The following is a 17,412-nucleotide window of genomic DNA, read 5'->3' as shown; positions in this document are numbered from 1 at the left end:
TACAAAGACAGAGGAGACTTGTGATATACAGAGAGAGACATGAAAGAAAGAAAGGGAACCACAAGCCTGTGTTGTTCAGAATTCTTTTTGCCAACACATTCTATTAAGTTCAAAACATGTTCCAGAGGGAAGGCCTGGGAAGAATGATTCTGATGAGAACAGGTCAAACTGATAAATGACTGTAATCCTAGTTGGCCACAAGCACTTACAAATGCTCCCTCTGACATCTGAGTTTTTCCCTGATTTAGCAATTCCAGTTGTTAGGTCATCCTAATGTATTGTTACAGAACCAACAAGCCATAGTTTTTGTATCCCTTAGATTCTAACAATTATATATGTCTTCTACATAATAAAAAAGTTGCTTTTAAAATGTTTAGGTCTGTTCTGACTATAGTTATTGAATTTTTACTGTATTCCTTGCCTTAGGAGCCCAGAGTGGTTTATGGAAAGAATGAATAACTCTTCCTACAGAAGAAGTTCTCAAAGGTCCGCATTGCCTGCAAATGTTCACAACACCGTCCGTCAGTAGCTCCCTGGAAGCCAGATTTTGGGAAGAATATTGGAGGCATAGGAGACCACAGAGGAAGAGGAGACACAGTAACTGTGGTCACTGACACACCACTTTTGTGTGGATGGGCAGTAATCTGGGTGTCAGAGAGAACCAGAGAAGAGACAACCTCAAAACAGAAGGAAGATTGCTTCTGCAGAGGAGTATAGAATTTCCTTAGTTTTTAATAATTTTCCAAAGAATCTATAAAATGTATATGGCCACTCACTTAGGAAGTCCCATGCCTGGGCATATCAAAGTTCCTATGTATATTGGCTGAAACACAGGTTGCAAATTTACTAATCTCTTGAGCTATTTCAAATACACCAACTAAAGAACATGGCTGAGCAATAAAAATTCCAAGTTCAAGAAAATCTCTTAAAAGCTTACCTTTTAGCTTTTGCTGAGATGGGCACCAAGCTTTTCTTTCCTGATCAAGCTTGCGGCATAGGGGATCTGTAAGATAAAAATAAGCAAAACTATCCAGATAAGCTAAATTTAAAGACGGATACACATGGAGACGCTTCATCATGCCTAACAACTTGAATGCGGGTGAATTCCCCCCCGCCCCTGCCAAGGAGAAAAGGTCTCTATCCGATCATCAACAGTGTGGAGCTTCCAGATTATAGAAATTCCTAAGGCCTAATAAAAAGCATATCAAGGACAGAAATGGAGATCACATCAGACTCTTGCTAGAGCTAGTCTCTGAGGCAGTATATGACATTTCATTTTCAGAATTGTTTTCAGTGTGTACTTAATAATATGGTCTTACTATTTTTTATTTAGGTATGAAAATGAGCTTCTGATGTTATAATATATGTCCCAAGTAAAGGGACAAGGATGTGATTACAAACTAGTTTAGTGCTATCTTTCATTTAATTACAGTGACAAAATATGCTGTCATTATAAATCACAAACAAGATGAACTAACTAAACACAAATTATTACTCTGGTTAATTTCCCAGTAACTCCCAAGAAGCATCAGAAATAATTGCACTGAGTAGAAAATATGACCCCTGAGGATGCTACCTGTATAAACTTGGAAAGCACTTTTCAGTGCTGGGACTTTGAAGGAAAGCCTATCTCATTTGAGATGTTGCTTTTCATTAGAAGATTTGAATGGCTGAAATTGGACCACATGTTTTATTTAGATTCACCTTTATTCATATCCAGTTAAGGTATTCTATCGTTATGTGACTTATCTTCTTCATGATAAGGCTAAACTTAGGACTCTAAAGATTTGAACCTACTTTACATTTAACTGAATATCCAGCCTCCTAGGATGCAACATGAAGCATGGCTGTTACATGAAAGCAGTGAGGGGAATGCAATTATTTTTATCTGGATTAGGCAAGGTTTTTGGATACTGATACATACATGTCCTCCACGTTTCCAGCATATTTGTGTTTTGTTCTCCTGATCCACCATCCATAAATATCCACAAATATGAGCTTTTTCTAATGGGAAGGAACTATGAGTCTACGATGATGTGAGTGTCTAAGATTGGCTGGATTATTTTGTCCTAATAACCAGCCAGTTGAATCAGGTGTTTTAATAACCAAAAAAAAAAAAAAAAAAAAGACTAACAAAATCATCTCACTATTTTGATAGACAAACACAACATGATACGTCTGATAGGCACATATCTGATAAAGGCCACAGACAACAGTAATAAATTAATGATTCATTCAGTTAGAGCCATCAAAAGCTCAGAGTCCCAAAAAAAAAAAAAAAAAAAAAAAAAAGCTCAGAGTCCCAATCTCACATTTTAGGACGTGAGCTGAGATGAACTGGATAACTATGATAAGAACAGTGACACAGGGACCTACTCTGGTTACCTCTTCTTCTCACTCTAGGTCATGCTACACCTGCTAATAACAGAGACACACATTTTCCATCACAGTGAGTGTTGTGATACACCAAAACACATGGATCACCTCTCTCTTCAGATGCGTGATATAACGAAGCCTTGAATGGAATTCTATTACTTAGGATAAGGCGTAGAAATAATGTAAATCTCAGGGTATGAGGAATTACCTATACACTGTAATTTCTGCCACACTCACATTTAGAGAAAGTCCTTGACCCCAAGATTCAGTGCCACAACGATTTGGAAAGCGTCTGTTCCATCCCAGGCACCACACAAGTTAACATCACCTTGAGCTCTCACATCACCTTGAGCTCTCTCATCAAAGCCAACAAACTACTCATTCTAACCCAAAGAAAAGTGCCCGAAGGGCACTGCTTTCAGATCTATGTCAGAATGCCCTGTTCCTTCCTTCCTTCCTTCCTTCCTCCCTCTCACCCACCCACTCTTCCTCTCTCCCTCCCTTTCTTGCTTTTTCTTTCTATTTTCTTTCCCCTCCAGAAACAACACTGTAGCATTTCATTAAGGTGGGAAACTGAGAAGGAAAAGAAAAAAGGACTTGGCGGGGGTGGGAGGGGAGGACATTTCCACATGTGAGCCCCAATTCTCCAGAAGGGAATTTAAATCTGAAGAATCACCCCCACTCAAACATCATCGCATTCATGTCATTAAAACAAAATGAAATAAAAACCAAATGAAAACAAAGACCCAAAAGCTTAAGGTTGTAAGCTAAAAAATCATGTATTTTTTTTTTTTAGAATTTCCCTCCTTTTATTCATTTTTAAAATTAATATATAATGTATTATTAGTTTCAGGGGTACAGGTCTGTGATTCATCAGTCTTACAAAATTCACAGCACTCACCATAGCACACACCCTCCCCAATGTCTGTCATCTGGCCACTGCATCTCTCCCCTCTACCCCCAGCAACCCTCAGTTTGATTCCTGAGATTAAAGTCTCTTATGGTTTGTTTCCCTCTCTGGTTGCATCTTGTTTCATTTTTTCTTTTAATGATAAATCCTAAACCATGAATGATAAAGACTATATTAGCACATGACTTGACTGTTCATAGAAATTACCCTATTTCCTTCATCTTAAAATACATTCCCCCCCATTTTAACATCTCTGAAATTAGATGTTTTATAATTGATGATATCTTAGAATAATAGTTGGAAATTTCTTTTCTTATGATACATCAAGTAATCGTGCCTCCTATAAATGACAGTTCTTCGGGTTCCATGAGATGCAATAGTGGATTCACAGAGACTTCGGCAAATACTCCTCAACTTGGAAGCTCAGACCTGTAGAGGCTCCATTTGAGCTAATTACTCCATGTAAATATCCGGTCCTAGAACATATAAAACCTTTCTTTTCATTTTGACCAGCTTAAAAATCACCAAAAAAAATCCCTCAAAGTTATATAAGTTCTAAATTAATTACCTAGCTGGTGCTAGTCTATTAAAAGTACAAAAGGATAACTTCCTAGTTTGTATCAAGAAAGAATTAACCTGACCTCAGACATTCTGGTGGGTTAACATGTCAAAAGGAGAACGAGGATAGGGCCGCTTAACTAGGGAACCACTAGGGATCCGTGATTGCCTTGTCAAGATGCCTGGCAATTGATCAGTAACAGGAAAAGGACCCACTGTAGACAAAGTCTGCCTGCTGCTGGAGGACGTTAAAGCAGCATCACGTCCTCTGACTTGCAGGGACCTTCTTTTCCTGCATGTTTAGCCACAAAAGCAAAACCATACGGGCTTCAGGATTTTTTCCTAAAAACATAGTGCCAAGCAGTAATTGTTGTATCCACCTTAAAAAAAAAAAAAAAAAAAGTGTCAAAGACCACACTTCAAAAACTCTCTGGGTGGAGATGATAGAAGTCTGAGCAGGTTCCCATCCTAATGAATCCTGGAGAATCTCCAAGGAGAGTCACTATGGAGAGGAGTTGCATCCTTGTCAAAGAGGGAGGGCCCCTCCAGCAACAATAAAGACCTTGCTCTTTTCCCTGCGAGGAAGCACTGTGCTCCCACCAACGGGAAGCTGTAAATTGCTTTTTTACAAGTCCACAGCGAACGAAACATTAGTACTAAATCTATGGATTGAGCGTTATTTTAATTGAGGCTTTTAATGAAGAATTTGAGACCAGCTTCTGCGGGCTGCATGAGACTGCAGCGTTCTGGGGAAACAGCAGAGGGCACTTGGAGACTAGCATGTCTTCTCCATCGACACGCTTCTTAGTAGCAATCCAGCAAGTTCGAAGGCTGTCAGTCTGAATGGAGCCATTTATCACAGGCTCTCTTTTGCAGTTTCACAATGTCCTGCAAGAATTAGGACTAAAGAAGAGTATGTCTTTGACAAACCTACACTAGTTGCTGCTACGCAGATGCACTTGCTTGAAAAACACTCTTGCCAAATTAGCGATGAAAAAAAATTATCAAGGCATCATAATGTGTAAGTCATATTTCAGTCCTTGAAAAAAACTTAATCAAAAGGTTATACATGGAGTAAAATGTCTTCACATTCTTTTTTAATTTAAAAAAATTTAGATATCGTTGATATATAACATTGCATCTAGCTTCTTTACCACCTTCTTGATTGTACAGGGTAACGGGTTTTGTTTTCAAAATTGAACCAAGTTTTCTGAGAATCATAATCCCCCTGTGAATGAGAAATTTTTCGCTCTGTGCTATACTACACACTAACATTTTCATGACCTTGCTAAATTTTAAAACTTTCGCATATGGTTCATAGTGAGAGGAATATATTTCTTTGCTTGTATAAATAACTCTGGCTTAGCAAAGAAAACATTGTAAGCATTTGATAACCCAGGGCAGAGGTGGAAGATTTTAACACAAACTGTGTGAAGTACTATAAACTCTAATTTTAAGCTATTTAAAAAAAAGTTAGCTCGTTGCCCATGTATAAGTGTTAAATAAACTGCATATGCTTTAAATCTCACATTGAGAGAAAAGCACATTCATTTATAAGTGTACAAAGACCGTCAATTATTTGTATAGTCATCACTACTTTGCATTTAACAAACTAAAAAAGGAAGCAGTGGGGCAGAAATGACAGTCATCAGAGAATCTAAAAATGCAGAAGCCAAAGAAATTCATAAGTTTTCTTTCTATAGCAATGATACCCAAGATGCTTTCAATATAATCTTTTGAATAAGAACACTGTGTAACAGCATAGGATAAATGCATTGTGGGTCTATGGGAATTGTTATAAAATATGATGGCTTTAATATATTTGAATTCTTCATGACTGCAGGATGGGAGAGGTTTTTATTTCATTTAAAGGGAAAAAAATGCCTATTCTGTAGGCAAATGACTCTTTTATAATACATGTTCCATAAACCTTAAATAAAAAATAATTTAAATATAATACAATCGAATAATTCTGAGTGAATTGCCCTATTCCTAGGAAGCAAAACATGTAACCATATTTACTGATGAATTAGATCATGCAACTAAAAATATTGAGAAAGTGAATAATTGTGATACCTAGCAACTTCTTGAAGATCTTGAGGTAGACTTTCTAAAGATATTACCCTCTAAGTACTTCAGCAAATAAAACAAGCTGAATAAAGGATTTGATAAATTTCCATTCAGGCAAACTTGAGTTTGCTGTTTCAATTCCAAAGCAGACAGTATAAGGTGAACACAGGTTCTTCTTGCACAAAAATCTGTTTAGCCACCAGAACTTGAAATCCCTACTATTAGAGGTTCTGCTTTGGGAAGGGGTGTGCCATGAAATTGATTCCTCATGCTCTCAGAGCTTCGGATGACATCCATGGGCATTTCACATTGATTATGTACTTGTGCCTTACTACATCCCCATCGGGGTGCTAGGTGAGACCTTACAATGAGTTCCTTTAGTTGAAAGACTGACACTTAATGGACTATATGGGAGTAGTCCTGAACTGAAGTTTGCAGACCTTCCAGCTTGTGTCTGGGGGTACTAAGGATAGTGCGTCCCATAATTCACTAAGATGGCCTTCCTTAGTCATGTTAGCAATAGTTTCTTAGCACAAAAGAAAATTCGAGGAAATCAGGAGCAAGCCAGGGAATCTGGAGAAGAATTAAGAGGGCTATCCTATAAGAGTATCAAAGTTGAGTCAGGGTCATCCTTGGGTGAAGATTCATTTAGCAGTTGTTTATTGGTAGGCATTTGATGCTAGACACCAATGCTAGGTACTGGAGGCAAGATGAAGACCCTCTTGGTCTTACAGCAGGAAACACAAGAGAAGAAGCAGAAGGGACAAATCATGTCTATTTCACCTGTTTTCTTGTTGTCAGCCTGCATGTGCTTTTGTGCATTTCAGAAATTACATGGTAACTACAGGGCTAGGGGAAATATTTCTAGCTTCTCCCAAAGAATTTAATTTGTGACCAGGAACCATTTACTATCTAGAGAAATCTGAATCAATAACACTTGTCTAGATAAATGAATATATGATGATAAAATATTTTGCGATACAGTGTAATAAAAATGTTTAGTAATACCAGTTTATATCTTCCAGGTACCAACTATCTCAAAAGACTTTTTTTTCTTCTATTAATACTGTCTGCTTATTATATCGATGCAGTATCATTTTCTCTTTCACTAAAGCAATTGAATGTCAAAGAGAATTAAGACATTAAAGTTACATAACTGACCTTAAACAAGGGCACTGAAATAAATAATTAGTCCCCTTTTCCTAAAGCCCGTGTTGCCATATTCGACTCCCCGCCCAGGAAATCACAAATTTTTGGTTGCATGTGTCTCGGTTTTTGTTTTAAGAGCCTAAAAGTGATACATAAAATCAATACATCCCCGTCTCCAAATCTATATTTAAATTCTTTCTTTGGATTGGCATGCCTGGCTGGCTAGGTTGGTCCAGGATGTGATTCTTGATCTCAGGGTTGTGAGTTTGAGCCCTCCGCTGGGTGTATATTAAAAAAATAAATTTGGGGGCACCTGAGTGGCTCAGTGGGTTAAGCCTCTGCCCTCAGCTCAGGTCATGATCTCAGGGTTCTGGGATAGAGCCCTGCATCGGGTTCTCTGCTCAGCAGGGAGCGTGCTCCCCCCACCCCCGCTGCCCGCCTCCCCGCTGCCTGCCTCTCTGCCTACTTGTGATCTCTCTCTGTTAAATAAATAAATAAAATCTTAATAAAAAAATAAATTTGTCCTTTGGACAAAGAAAACAATAAGCACATTCACAGCAAGTAATTAATAGCTCTTATTACCTAGGTATCAAAAGCTAAGAATGTAGATACATTTTCTTTTTTAACCTCTTTCGGGGCTTAGTTACCAAACAATGAAGAAGAATCCTTCTACACTCCACCCCCTCCTATGACTTCAGGTGCAAACAAAACTAATACAAACAAAAGCAACACAAGATGAAAGGTCCTGTTTAAAAGGCATTTAACATTAAGGTGGCTTTCAGAACAGAGAATGTTAACCCAGTACTTGAGGCCAATGAAAATCAGTGGAAGTGTTTAATGGAGCTCCCAGAATGGGGGAAAACCTCATGAGCTCCACGGCTTTCTTAAAAATGACTCCCAGCAATCTCCAATAACACGAGCATGATTGCTCTGATGCAGAAAGAAAACATTAATACCTATCTTCCTCAAGTTACCCAGATAGAGAGCTAGCTATCTGGCTCTCTAGACAAGACAGGCAGGTATGCATAGATACACGCTTAACAAGACAAGGGCAACACGGACCAGTTCAAAAACATCAAGCCATCCAAATTACAATAGTCACACCGGGAATACCACCAAGGACCGGCGTATGTCTTTATCCGAGTGACTAAAAATACCTTACAAATCTGGAACAGAAATTATTTTCCCCATTGTACTCATGCACACGAGAGCATGGGATATTGTTTTAAAAGCACTAACAATTAATACCCAATATATTTGCATGGGGAGGAAGGGCAGTGAATTCACAATGAAAAAAACCTTAAAAAGGCAAGAAAATGCCCCACTACATGTATTTGCCAGGCACCTTCCTGCTTTCCTGATTCCACATAAATACATCTCTGCATCCACTTTTCAACATGATTAGGAGAGGGTGAATAACACACTTCATTTGGAAATTATTACTTCTTTTCATCACCCTTCAAGCGAATTTAATGGATTAAGTGTATTTATCCCAAGTTTATTGGCAGCGGAGGGCCTGGCTTAGGTCTGGGTAACAAAAGGAGAGAAAGAGAGAAGACAATTGCCCTTCACTGAGCTTCTAGTGCATCCCAGAGCCGTGTTCACACGGTTGCACAGTGGGAGACAAGGCAGGTACCTCTGATTTACCCAAGGAGACAATTTACACATCTGTCTATTAACACATGGTAGGTAGTTACATTTCGAGGAAACTCACTGACACATCTGTTTATCCTGTGTCTAAGTAAATCTTGGAGTAATTAGCATCAAAACCAGCTGAGAGGTAAGTGGTAGGTGGACCAAAGAGTTTCACGGCAAAAATTTAAATGGTTTCAGAAAATTGGATGCTTTGAAAACAAACCCATCAAGGGGCATACATTTTTTAAGTAGAAATCATCTTACAATTTGTAACTGTTGCACCATTTCTTCTCGGTAGGCGAGTTCCCTTTTCATCTGATCTTGAAAATTATCTGGTAGGAGAAACAAATAGAGAAAGACATTAATTAGAGTTGCAAAATCTTCTTTTAGTATTTTTAGTAAAAATATTACTGATGGTCCCAGAGAAGCCCTTTTCCCTTTTTGATATTTTTAAAAAGGATTGTCTTTTTTTTTTTTTTAAGTAAATAGTGTGGCTGTTGGAAGGGAAGGCTACAAGGCTCCATAATCAGAACAGGCAGCAAATTTTGAGATAGTAAGGTCTGTATCTCATAGTTCACAGCAACCCATAGCCCATCTAGATAGATGGTCCCCCGTGTATAATTACGAGTCAGGTCACCTGGGTGGCTCAGTAGGTTAAGCATCTGTCTTCTGCTCAGGTCATGATCCCAGGGTCCTGGATTTGAGCCCTACAAGCCCCAAGTCCTTGGGCTCAATGCTTACTTCTCCCTCTCCCTTTGCCCCTCCCCCTCCTTGGGCATACACGCTCTCTGTCAAACACATACATAAATCTTAAAAAAAAAAAAAAAAACACCAGTCACGTACGTCTGATACAGTCATGTTCTCTACCTCTGCCCATTTGCACAGGTCACAGGTAGAGAGCTTTCACTGTCTTAGGAAATGTGGACCCTTATGCATGCTTGCCATGCCTCCTGGGTGATAAGGTGAGGATCTGTTACCCCGGCCTGCCTCACTGCACTCCCAAGAAGCTGATAAACATACTCTGACTCTCCCAGCCTGTGAACTCTCCCTCCCTTTGCATCAGCCTTATTATGTGGTCCTTCATGGGCCAAGAGAGCTCCTACAGACCTTGCCTCCATCTGAGAAGGGGGGAGCTTTGAGAGACATTCTCCTGCAAACTATCTTTGCAGGAGATTATCTATCATTTTTATTGCGAAATGAATTTCCATTGCAACCTCTCCAGGTGATCTTTTCTAAAAGTATGGACCCACCAAAAAAAAAAAGGGACCCACCAAATCCCTTTCCTTCTCCTTTGTTTGTTTTCAAACAAAGCTGGCTAGCTTTGGCATTTTCTGCTTTACATGAGAACCTCACACAATCTCCTATTGACTCCATGGTGGATTGTCAGGGCAGCACTTCGGAAAAACCAGAAACTTTGTCACATTTTTCCTCAGCTCTTCCTTTCACTTCTACAGTCCGTGGTGTGTGACTCCTTCCCGGACTGCCTCCATACTCAACTCCTTTTGCCACTGTCACCTCCCCAACATGGACATCTCTTCCCAGAACAGCTTCCCAACTGACCAGTTGGCCCCTGGTCCCTCCCTCCGCAAATCCCTTTCCTTCTCCTGCTGAAAAATCTGTGATGGCTTCTTCCTGCTGAACTTTGCTTTCAAGAAAATAAATCCTTTACCACTCCTGAGATGATGAATACTTAGAAATTAAAAAGTCCTTTTAATTTTATTTTTTTTATTTCTACCTTTCTATACTATTTGAATTCCTTCCCCAACCTCAAGCCTGTTTTAAAAATTAATTAATTAAATTTAATTAATATTAAATAAATAATATTTAAATTTTATATCAATGATATTCTTATTAAATATTATTCATTAATAATATTTATGTATAAATTTATACATAAATACAAATATTATTAGATAATAATATTATTAATTATTAATAAGTTAATTAATTATAAACTAATTTAAAATTAGTTAATTAATTAGTTTATATATAAATATATATTACATAAGTGTGTGTATATACATATATACGTATATATGTGTGTGTATGTGTGTGTGTGTATATCTATATATCTATATATCTATATATATGTATATGGGGTCTTTTTTGAGCAGTTTTAGGTTCACAACAAAATTAAGGGGAAGGTACAGAGATATCCCATATATCCCCTGCCCCCACACCTGCATGTCCTCGCTCATTACCAACAATCCCCACCAGAGTAGGACATTTGTTACAACGGATGAACCTACAGTGACACATAATCATCAAAGTCCTTAGTTTACCTTAGGGTTCATTGCTGGTATTGTATATTCTATGGATTTAAACAAATATACAATGGCATATATTCACCATTATAAGATCAGAATATCTACCAGTATAATATCAGAGAAAATACGAGTATTTTCACTGCCCTAAATCCTCTGTGCTTTGCCTATTCATGCCTTTCCTCCATCAACCCCTGGCAACCATTGATCATTCATTGTCTCCATAGTTTTGCCTTTTATATATTTTTTAAAAAGACCCATTCCCTGGTCTCACCTCTGAATTTGATATGAGAGGTATTGTAATAGGGGTAAGTACATGGCACAATGCAAGGGTCAAGGGGGAGTTAAGGGGCTAGAAATGCTTAAGCAGAGATGTAGAGAACAGTATTTTAAACAAAGACATGGCAAGAGGCATAAGGAAGAGCAAGTGGCTCAGTTGGTTGAAGCAAAAAGGGTAGAGGAAACCCCTGCACCCCATCACCCACCAAACCTGAATGCGGCACCTCTCTGGGATTCCACTGCATACTGGAATGATGATACTTAGTCCTTACTTAATTCATGCATATTTGTCTATGATTGTACATTTAAAATAGTTCATTAAGGTAAAATTTTTTTAAAAAGCCATTAAAGTATTAGAAAAATGGTGAATATTTTTATAAAAATTGGGTAGGAACGGATATCAAAGACAGAAAAACCGAAAAAGGAAAAAATTGATAGATTTGATTGGACAAAAATTTAAAACTTTGGTATGACAATAAACTACAAACAAACCAAACCCTCAACACACAAAAGATCATGGCCAACATCTAAAGGTCATTGATATAAACAAAAGAATATTTGTAATATGACAAAGACTTCATATATTAGTATAAAAAGTGTCCATAGAAATCAGTAAGAAGAACACATTAAAAGAAATATGACAAGAGAATATAATGGGCATTTACAAAACCTACAGCTGGAAAGTATATATGGAAAGTGCTCAATGTCCCTAACATTGAAAGGAAACAATACGAGCTACCATTTTTCCTTAAGTTGGAAGAGATTAAAAGAAAAAGTGAGATGTGGTGTTCCAAGAATGGAAGTGTAAGTTAGTACAATCTTTCTGCAAAGCAACTAGAAATTACATACCAAGAGCTATAAGAAGTTCCTAGTCTTAAACACAGCAATCCTTTCAAGAGTTTATTGTAGGGGAATCATTATAGATACACAAAAGGATTTAGTTCCAGTAATGTCCACCATCTAAAACTTTGATGACTTTAATGTCTAACATAAAAGTATATTTATAAACTCAAAGTGGATTAAAGACCTAAATGTGAGACCCCCAAACCATAAAAAAATCCTAAATAAGAGAGCACAAGCAGTAATTTCTCTGACATCAGCCATAGAAATATTTTTCTAGATATGTCTCCTCAGGCAAAGGAAACAAAAGCAAAAATAAACTATTGGGACTACATCAAAATAAAAAGCTTTTGCACAGTGAAGGAAACTGTCTACAAAACCAAAAGGCAACATACTGAATTGGAGAAAATTTTTACCTAAATAGACATTTTTTTTTCCCAAAGAAGATATCCAGATGGACAACAGACACATGAAAAAAATTCTAAGTATCACTCATCATCAGAGAAATGCAAATCAAAACTGCCATGAGATCTGGTTATACCTTACCCCTGTCAGAATGGGTAAAATGAAAGACACAAGAAACAAACAATGTTGGTGAGGATGTAGAGATAAAAGAATCTTTGTGTACTATTCATGGAAATGTAAAGCTGTGCATCCAGTGTAGGAAACAGTATGGAGGTTCCTCAAAAAATTAAAAATAGAAATATCATATAATCCAATAATTCCACTATTGGGTATTTACCCAAAGAAAACAAAAACACTTATTTGAAAAGATATATGTACCTCTATGTTTACTGCAGCATTATGTACAATAGTCAATATACAAAAGCAACCTAAGGGTCTATTAATAGATAAACAGATAAAGAAGATGTGGTATAGATAAACACAATGGAATATTATACAGCCATTAAAAGGATGAAGGGTTAAAAAAATTTTCTTCCTTTCTTTCTTTCTCCATTTGGGACAACATGGACAGACCCAAAGGATACTATATACTAAGTGAAATAAGTCAGAGAAAGACAAATACCATATGATTTCACTCATATGTGGATTCTAAAAAATAAATGAGTAAAACAAAAAGAAGAATCAGACCTATAAATACAGAAAATGAACTACCAGTTGCCAGAGGAAAAGGGGATGAGAGGATGGGCAAAATGGGGGAAGGGGAATGGGAGTTATAGGCTTCCCATCATGGAATGATTAAGTCATGGGGATAAAAGGCACAGTATAGAGAATATCATCTATGGTATTGTACTAGGTTGTACGGTGACAGATGTTAGCTACACTTGTGGTGAGGGGAGCACAACTTACAGAGATGCTGAATGACTACATTGTACACCTGAAACTAATATAACATTGTGTGTCAATTATATTCAATTAAAAACATTTTAAAAAGAAAGTACCTCTATGACCACTCTGTAGTAATGGAAAGAGGCTCATGTTAAGTGAAAAACAGGGTAAAAAAATGGGGTATATAATATTTCATTTCGTTTTTAAAAAAAATGATTCAATATGCATTTAAAAAGCTGAAACTCCAAAATGTTACCATTGGTTATCTCCAGGTGACAAGATTATGGGTGATTTCTCTTTCCTTTTCTTTGTATTTCTGTATGTTTACAGTTTCCTATATCAGGCATGTGTATAAGTTTTGAGATGTAAATATTATTAATTGGCAAATGGGAAAAAAACCCTAAAATTTCTATTATGTTTTAAAGGTTGATGAAGGCACAATTTAAGTGGAGAGGAAAAAAAAAATCATTAAGCCAGTTTCTCTAATGAGACTCACTTAAAACCCAACTATTTCTGGAAAACGATTGTATAAAAGGAGGTAGCAGAGGAAAGTACCTATGTGCCATGTGCCAGCCAACATAGTAGCAAGCACTGTGCTCTGCAAACACAGACAGTTTGAAAGCACAGTGTTTACAAACAGCAATAAAAACTATGCAACCTACATTCCCAGGACCAAAATGAAGAAAATCCGTATGGTACATCTGGTCTACCCACTAGATTCCACTCATCAAGGAATAGGCTTTAGCACTTTCTTTGTTTACATTGTGTTCATTTTTTTATCACTACTTTTGACAACTGTTGGACCTTTTCATCCATACTGTGTTTTAGAATTCCCCACTATCTCCTCTCTGGAGGATGATACAAAAAAAAAAAAAAAAAAAAAAAAAAAAAGAGGAAACGACTCAACGTAGAATGATTGCAGTAACAGCCAGAGGTGAAAGATGGGGCAACCATATTCAAGTAGATGAAATATAGTTTGTTTTTAATAAAAGTAACCTTAACAGTAACATGGAAGAGTAGCTCTTTATAAGAATCTAAAATGATGACATAGTCAAAATCTACCAAGGAAGTATTTCTCGAAGCCCCAGTCACTGGGCTTTCCCTGTCATAACTGACTGGCCTTTCCATCAGTTCTCTCAAGTGCCATGAATTTGTCACATGCAAATCCAAGGACTCACTAATGAGTGAGTCCACTTATGAGTGAGTCCACTTATGTGAGTCCACTTATTAGTGAGTCCACTTATGAGTCCTCACTAATCTCCTTTATACAACTGTTTTCAGTTTCCCAATCTCATTTTTCATTGTTGGTTTTAATCTCTTTGAACAGAACACCAGAATGGATACCAGTCACGTACCGAGAGCATGTCCTGTGTCCACAATAAAGCAGGTGCCATGCAGGCAGCAACAGAACACCCTTTCCTGAACCTATGGACAATGCCGTGGGATAGAGGAGAGTAGCAGGTGCAAAACAATCAGAGAGGAATCAGCACAAACACCTGTGGAGCTAGATATGAACATCGCAGGACATCAGGAAGGAGTGCCTACTGTAAAAGCAAGGAGACTTCCTAGAGGTGGTGGCTTGAACTGTGTCCCACATGATTAGGAACACTTAGATGAGGAGAGGCATTCCAGACTAGAGAAACAGTCTGCAGAGGTGGAAAGCAAAGGGAGAGAGTGATCTGTAGGATAACTGGAGATCAGTAAGGAGGTAAGATCAGAGAGGCATGGCAGGCCAATTATAGAGAGTTTTGAGAATCAATCAGGAGTTAAATTAGATACAACATGATCAACAGGAGGGGATCACTATAGCTTCTTGGGTAGAAGGGTTGGAACCAGAAGTAGAGCTCTGGCAAGCCCGGGCCGATGGCAGTGGGCAGAAAGGGCTGGACTGGGGAAGAGAGGAGAGGACCCAGGATACTCTGCTGCAGTAAAGAGGGCCTTCTCCACTGGTTGCCTCCTCCAGCATCTCTGGCAGGTCCCCAGTTCAGGGCTGAGTTGGTACCGGTGGCTAGTGGCAAGAAAGTAAAATGGATGAAAACTACAGCCAAGGGATGGATGCCGTAAGAAAGGAAAGTATAGGGCTCTGGGACAGAAGGGAGGAAGAAGTGACATAGTTGTTAGGGAAGGGGGACTCAATGATTTTGGTGGCAAGAATGACTTCCAGATATACAGCGAGGAGAGACACTTGCTTGTTCTTTCTCCTCCAAACTTCTGCTCCCAAGTATGGAGACTTGCTTTCTCCTCCTCTTCCTCCTCCCGCCTTCCTCCTCCCCCCAACCCTCTTCCTCATCTTTCTCTTCCTCCATCCTTCTGATGTTTACCTTTACTGTCTCCAAGCCTACAATTCATTCTCGTGGTCCTTATTAGCCCTAAGAACGACAACAAGAAGGCTAAGAAAAATTCAGAAATTTGAACGTATTTTAGAAATGCTTTTTTAGAGCTCAGTGCTAATAACCTCCTCTACATCCTTACCACCACCATCCTAGCTGACAGTACCAAGCACATCTCTCGGGCTGGGCTATGCACAGTTCCTCTCATTTACCCCTTGTGCCCTCTAACGAGATAGGAATTATCTGGCCCATTTGACGGTTTCCAAGGTCCCAAAACCAGGAAGTGGCAGAGCCCCAGAGCAAACTCAGGTCTGGGGTCCTAATCCTCCCATGTGATAACTTAGCCGAGGTCCTCAGGGTTCTAACTAAACCACGCTTTACGCTTTACGTGTCATGACTGAGAGTTCCCTTCCTAGTAAATGGCTGTGCGAAACTCTGGCCAGGATTCCTCTATGCTTCCCTCTGATGTGGCTTCACAAAGTTCCGTTTTCCCCTCTCCATCTGAGCAGATCTCAGTCTGTCTGCCCGCCTCATGGCCTCTCACGTTTAGTTAACAAGCATGTAATGCACATTTGCTATTTTCATTGGTGTGAAATTAACTGCCTCTTTGTGGTATGTCTAAACCACGCATTATTCAAACTTAGGCACACACATGCCACTTCCTTGGTCAGTGGAGTATGCTGCAGATAAAAAACAGGAAAATTTTGTTGTTGTTCTTTAATTAAAGTGTATCATGTATGTGGTAATCACAGAAGATTAGCTTTAATGCAAAAGGATGAATGAAAGGTCTGAATCAAAATGGACCGGTTGTGCCATGATATTTTAACAGAAACTTATACCTACGGTATGGTAGGGCAATTAAGAAGGAAAATGTACCAATCCTTGTAAATTACTTAATTCCTTGAAATGATTAATTAGGTTTTATCAAGGGGATAAATTATGGATACGCTGACATTATGGGAAGTTAGGTGGGTATTTTAGTGGTTCATTGGAACTTTGGCCCACTCTGCTGGACTTAAACAAAGGACTTGCAAATTCAACAATGAGGTAAACATCAGCTTATAGGAAACAAATAATTCAGTGTCTGCTCATTACTGCAAAGAACTGGGTGTTAAAATACTGTTTTAGAAATGAGAGAATCATGGATCCTTTGGTTTGTAAGATTTCAGAGATATTTTCTAAATGTTTCTTTCTCTTTTTCTCGAAGCCACAATGTCACACTATTACACTATTACACACTAACACACTATTACAAGCTACAGGCCATTCTCTACACTTCCATCTTACTGGAGGCCTCAGCAGGCAGTCTCGAAATTCCAAATTCCAAAGGCTCTGTGAACGCCGAGCCTCCCCTGTGGGTACCGAGAGATCACAAACTTGGCAGACCCCACTGTTCCTTGTGGTCAGAGCACTCTTCCATCAAAGCATCCTGTTTCCATCCCTGCTAAGTGTTCAGTGGAACTCAGTTTGAGATGTGCCAGGAACCCAGTCCTCTTCAAAGCCTCCACCCGAGAAGGCACCTCTTTGAGTTGTGCTGACATTGGAGAAGCCCTGGTGAACGCAGACCTCCATGCTTCTATTATTAAAATTGTCACAAGCACTGAAAAATCTCCCAGATGCTGGTCTGTGGCCCTCACACAGGAATTGCCAATGTGAGTTTTGTGGTTCCCAGATCCATAACATTTTTTAAATGGGTCCCAGAAAAAATTAA

At 38.5% G+C, this 17,412-nt stretch overlaps 1 protein-coding gene across 2 annotated transcripts in view; it reads right to left on the bottom strand.

Annotated features, from left to right (window-relative positions):
* The window catches only part of SKOR2 (SKI family transcriptional corepressor 2), a 52,359-nt gene that overhangs the window by 4,273 nt on the left and 30,674 nt on the right, over positions 1 to 17,412 (bottom strand). For both annotated transcript variants that reach the window (XM_059139659.1, XM_059139658.1), the window contains exons 7-8: positions 8,963 to 9,030; positions 938 to 1,003 (exon numbers count right to left, since the gene is read on the bottom strand). In XM_059139659.1, the coding sequence (XP_058995642.1) occupies positions 941 to 1,003; positions 8,963 to 9,030 (131 nt within the window). In that variant the 3' untranslated portion in view covers positions 938 to 940. The remainder of the gene's footprint in view (positions 1 to 937; positions 1,004 to 8,962; positions 9,031 to 17,412) is intronic.

Source organism: Mustela lutreola, chromosome 11 (genome assembly GCF_030435805.1).
Source record: "Mustela lutreola isolate mMusLut2 chromosome 11, mMusLut2.pri, whole genome shotgun sequence".
Taxonomy (NCBI): Eukaryota; Metazoa; Chordata; class Mammalia; order Carnivora; family Mustelidae; genus Mustela; species Mustela lutreola.
This window is presented reverse-complemented; position numbering and strand designations above follow the sequence as displayed.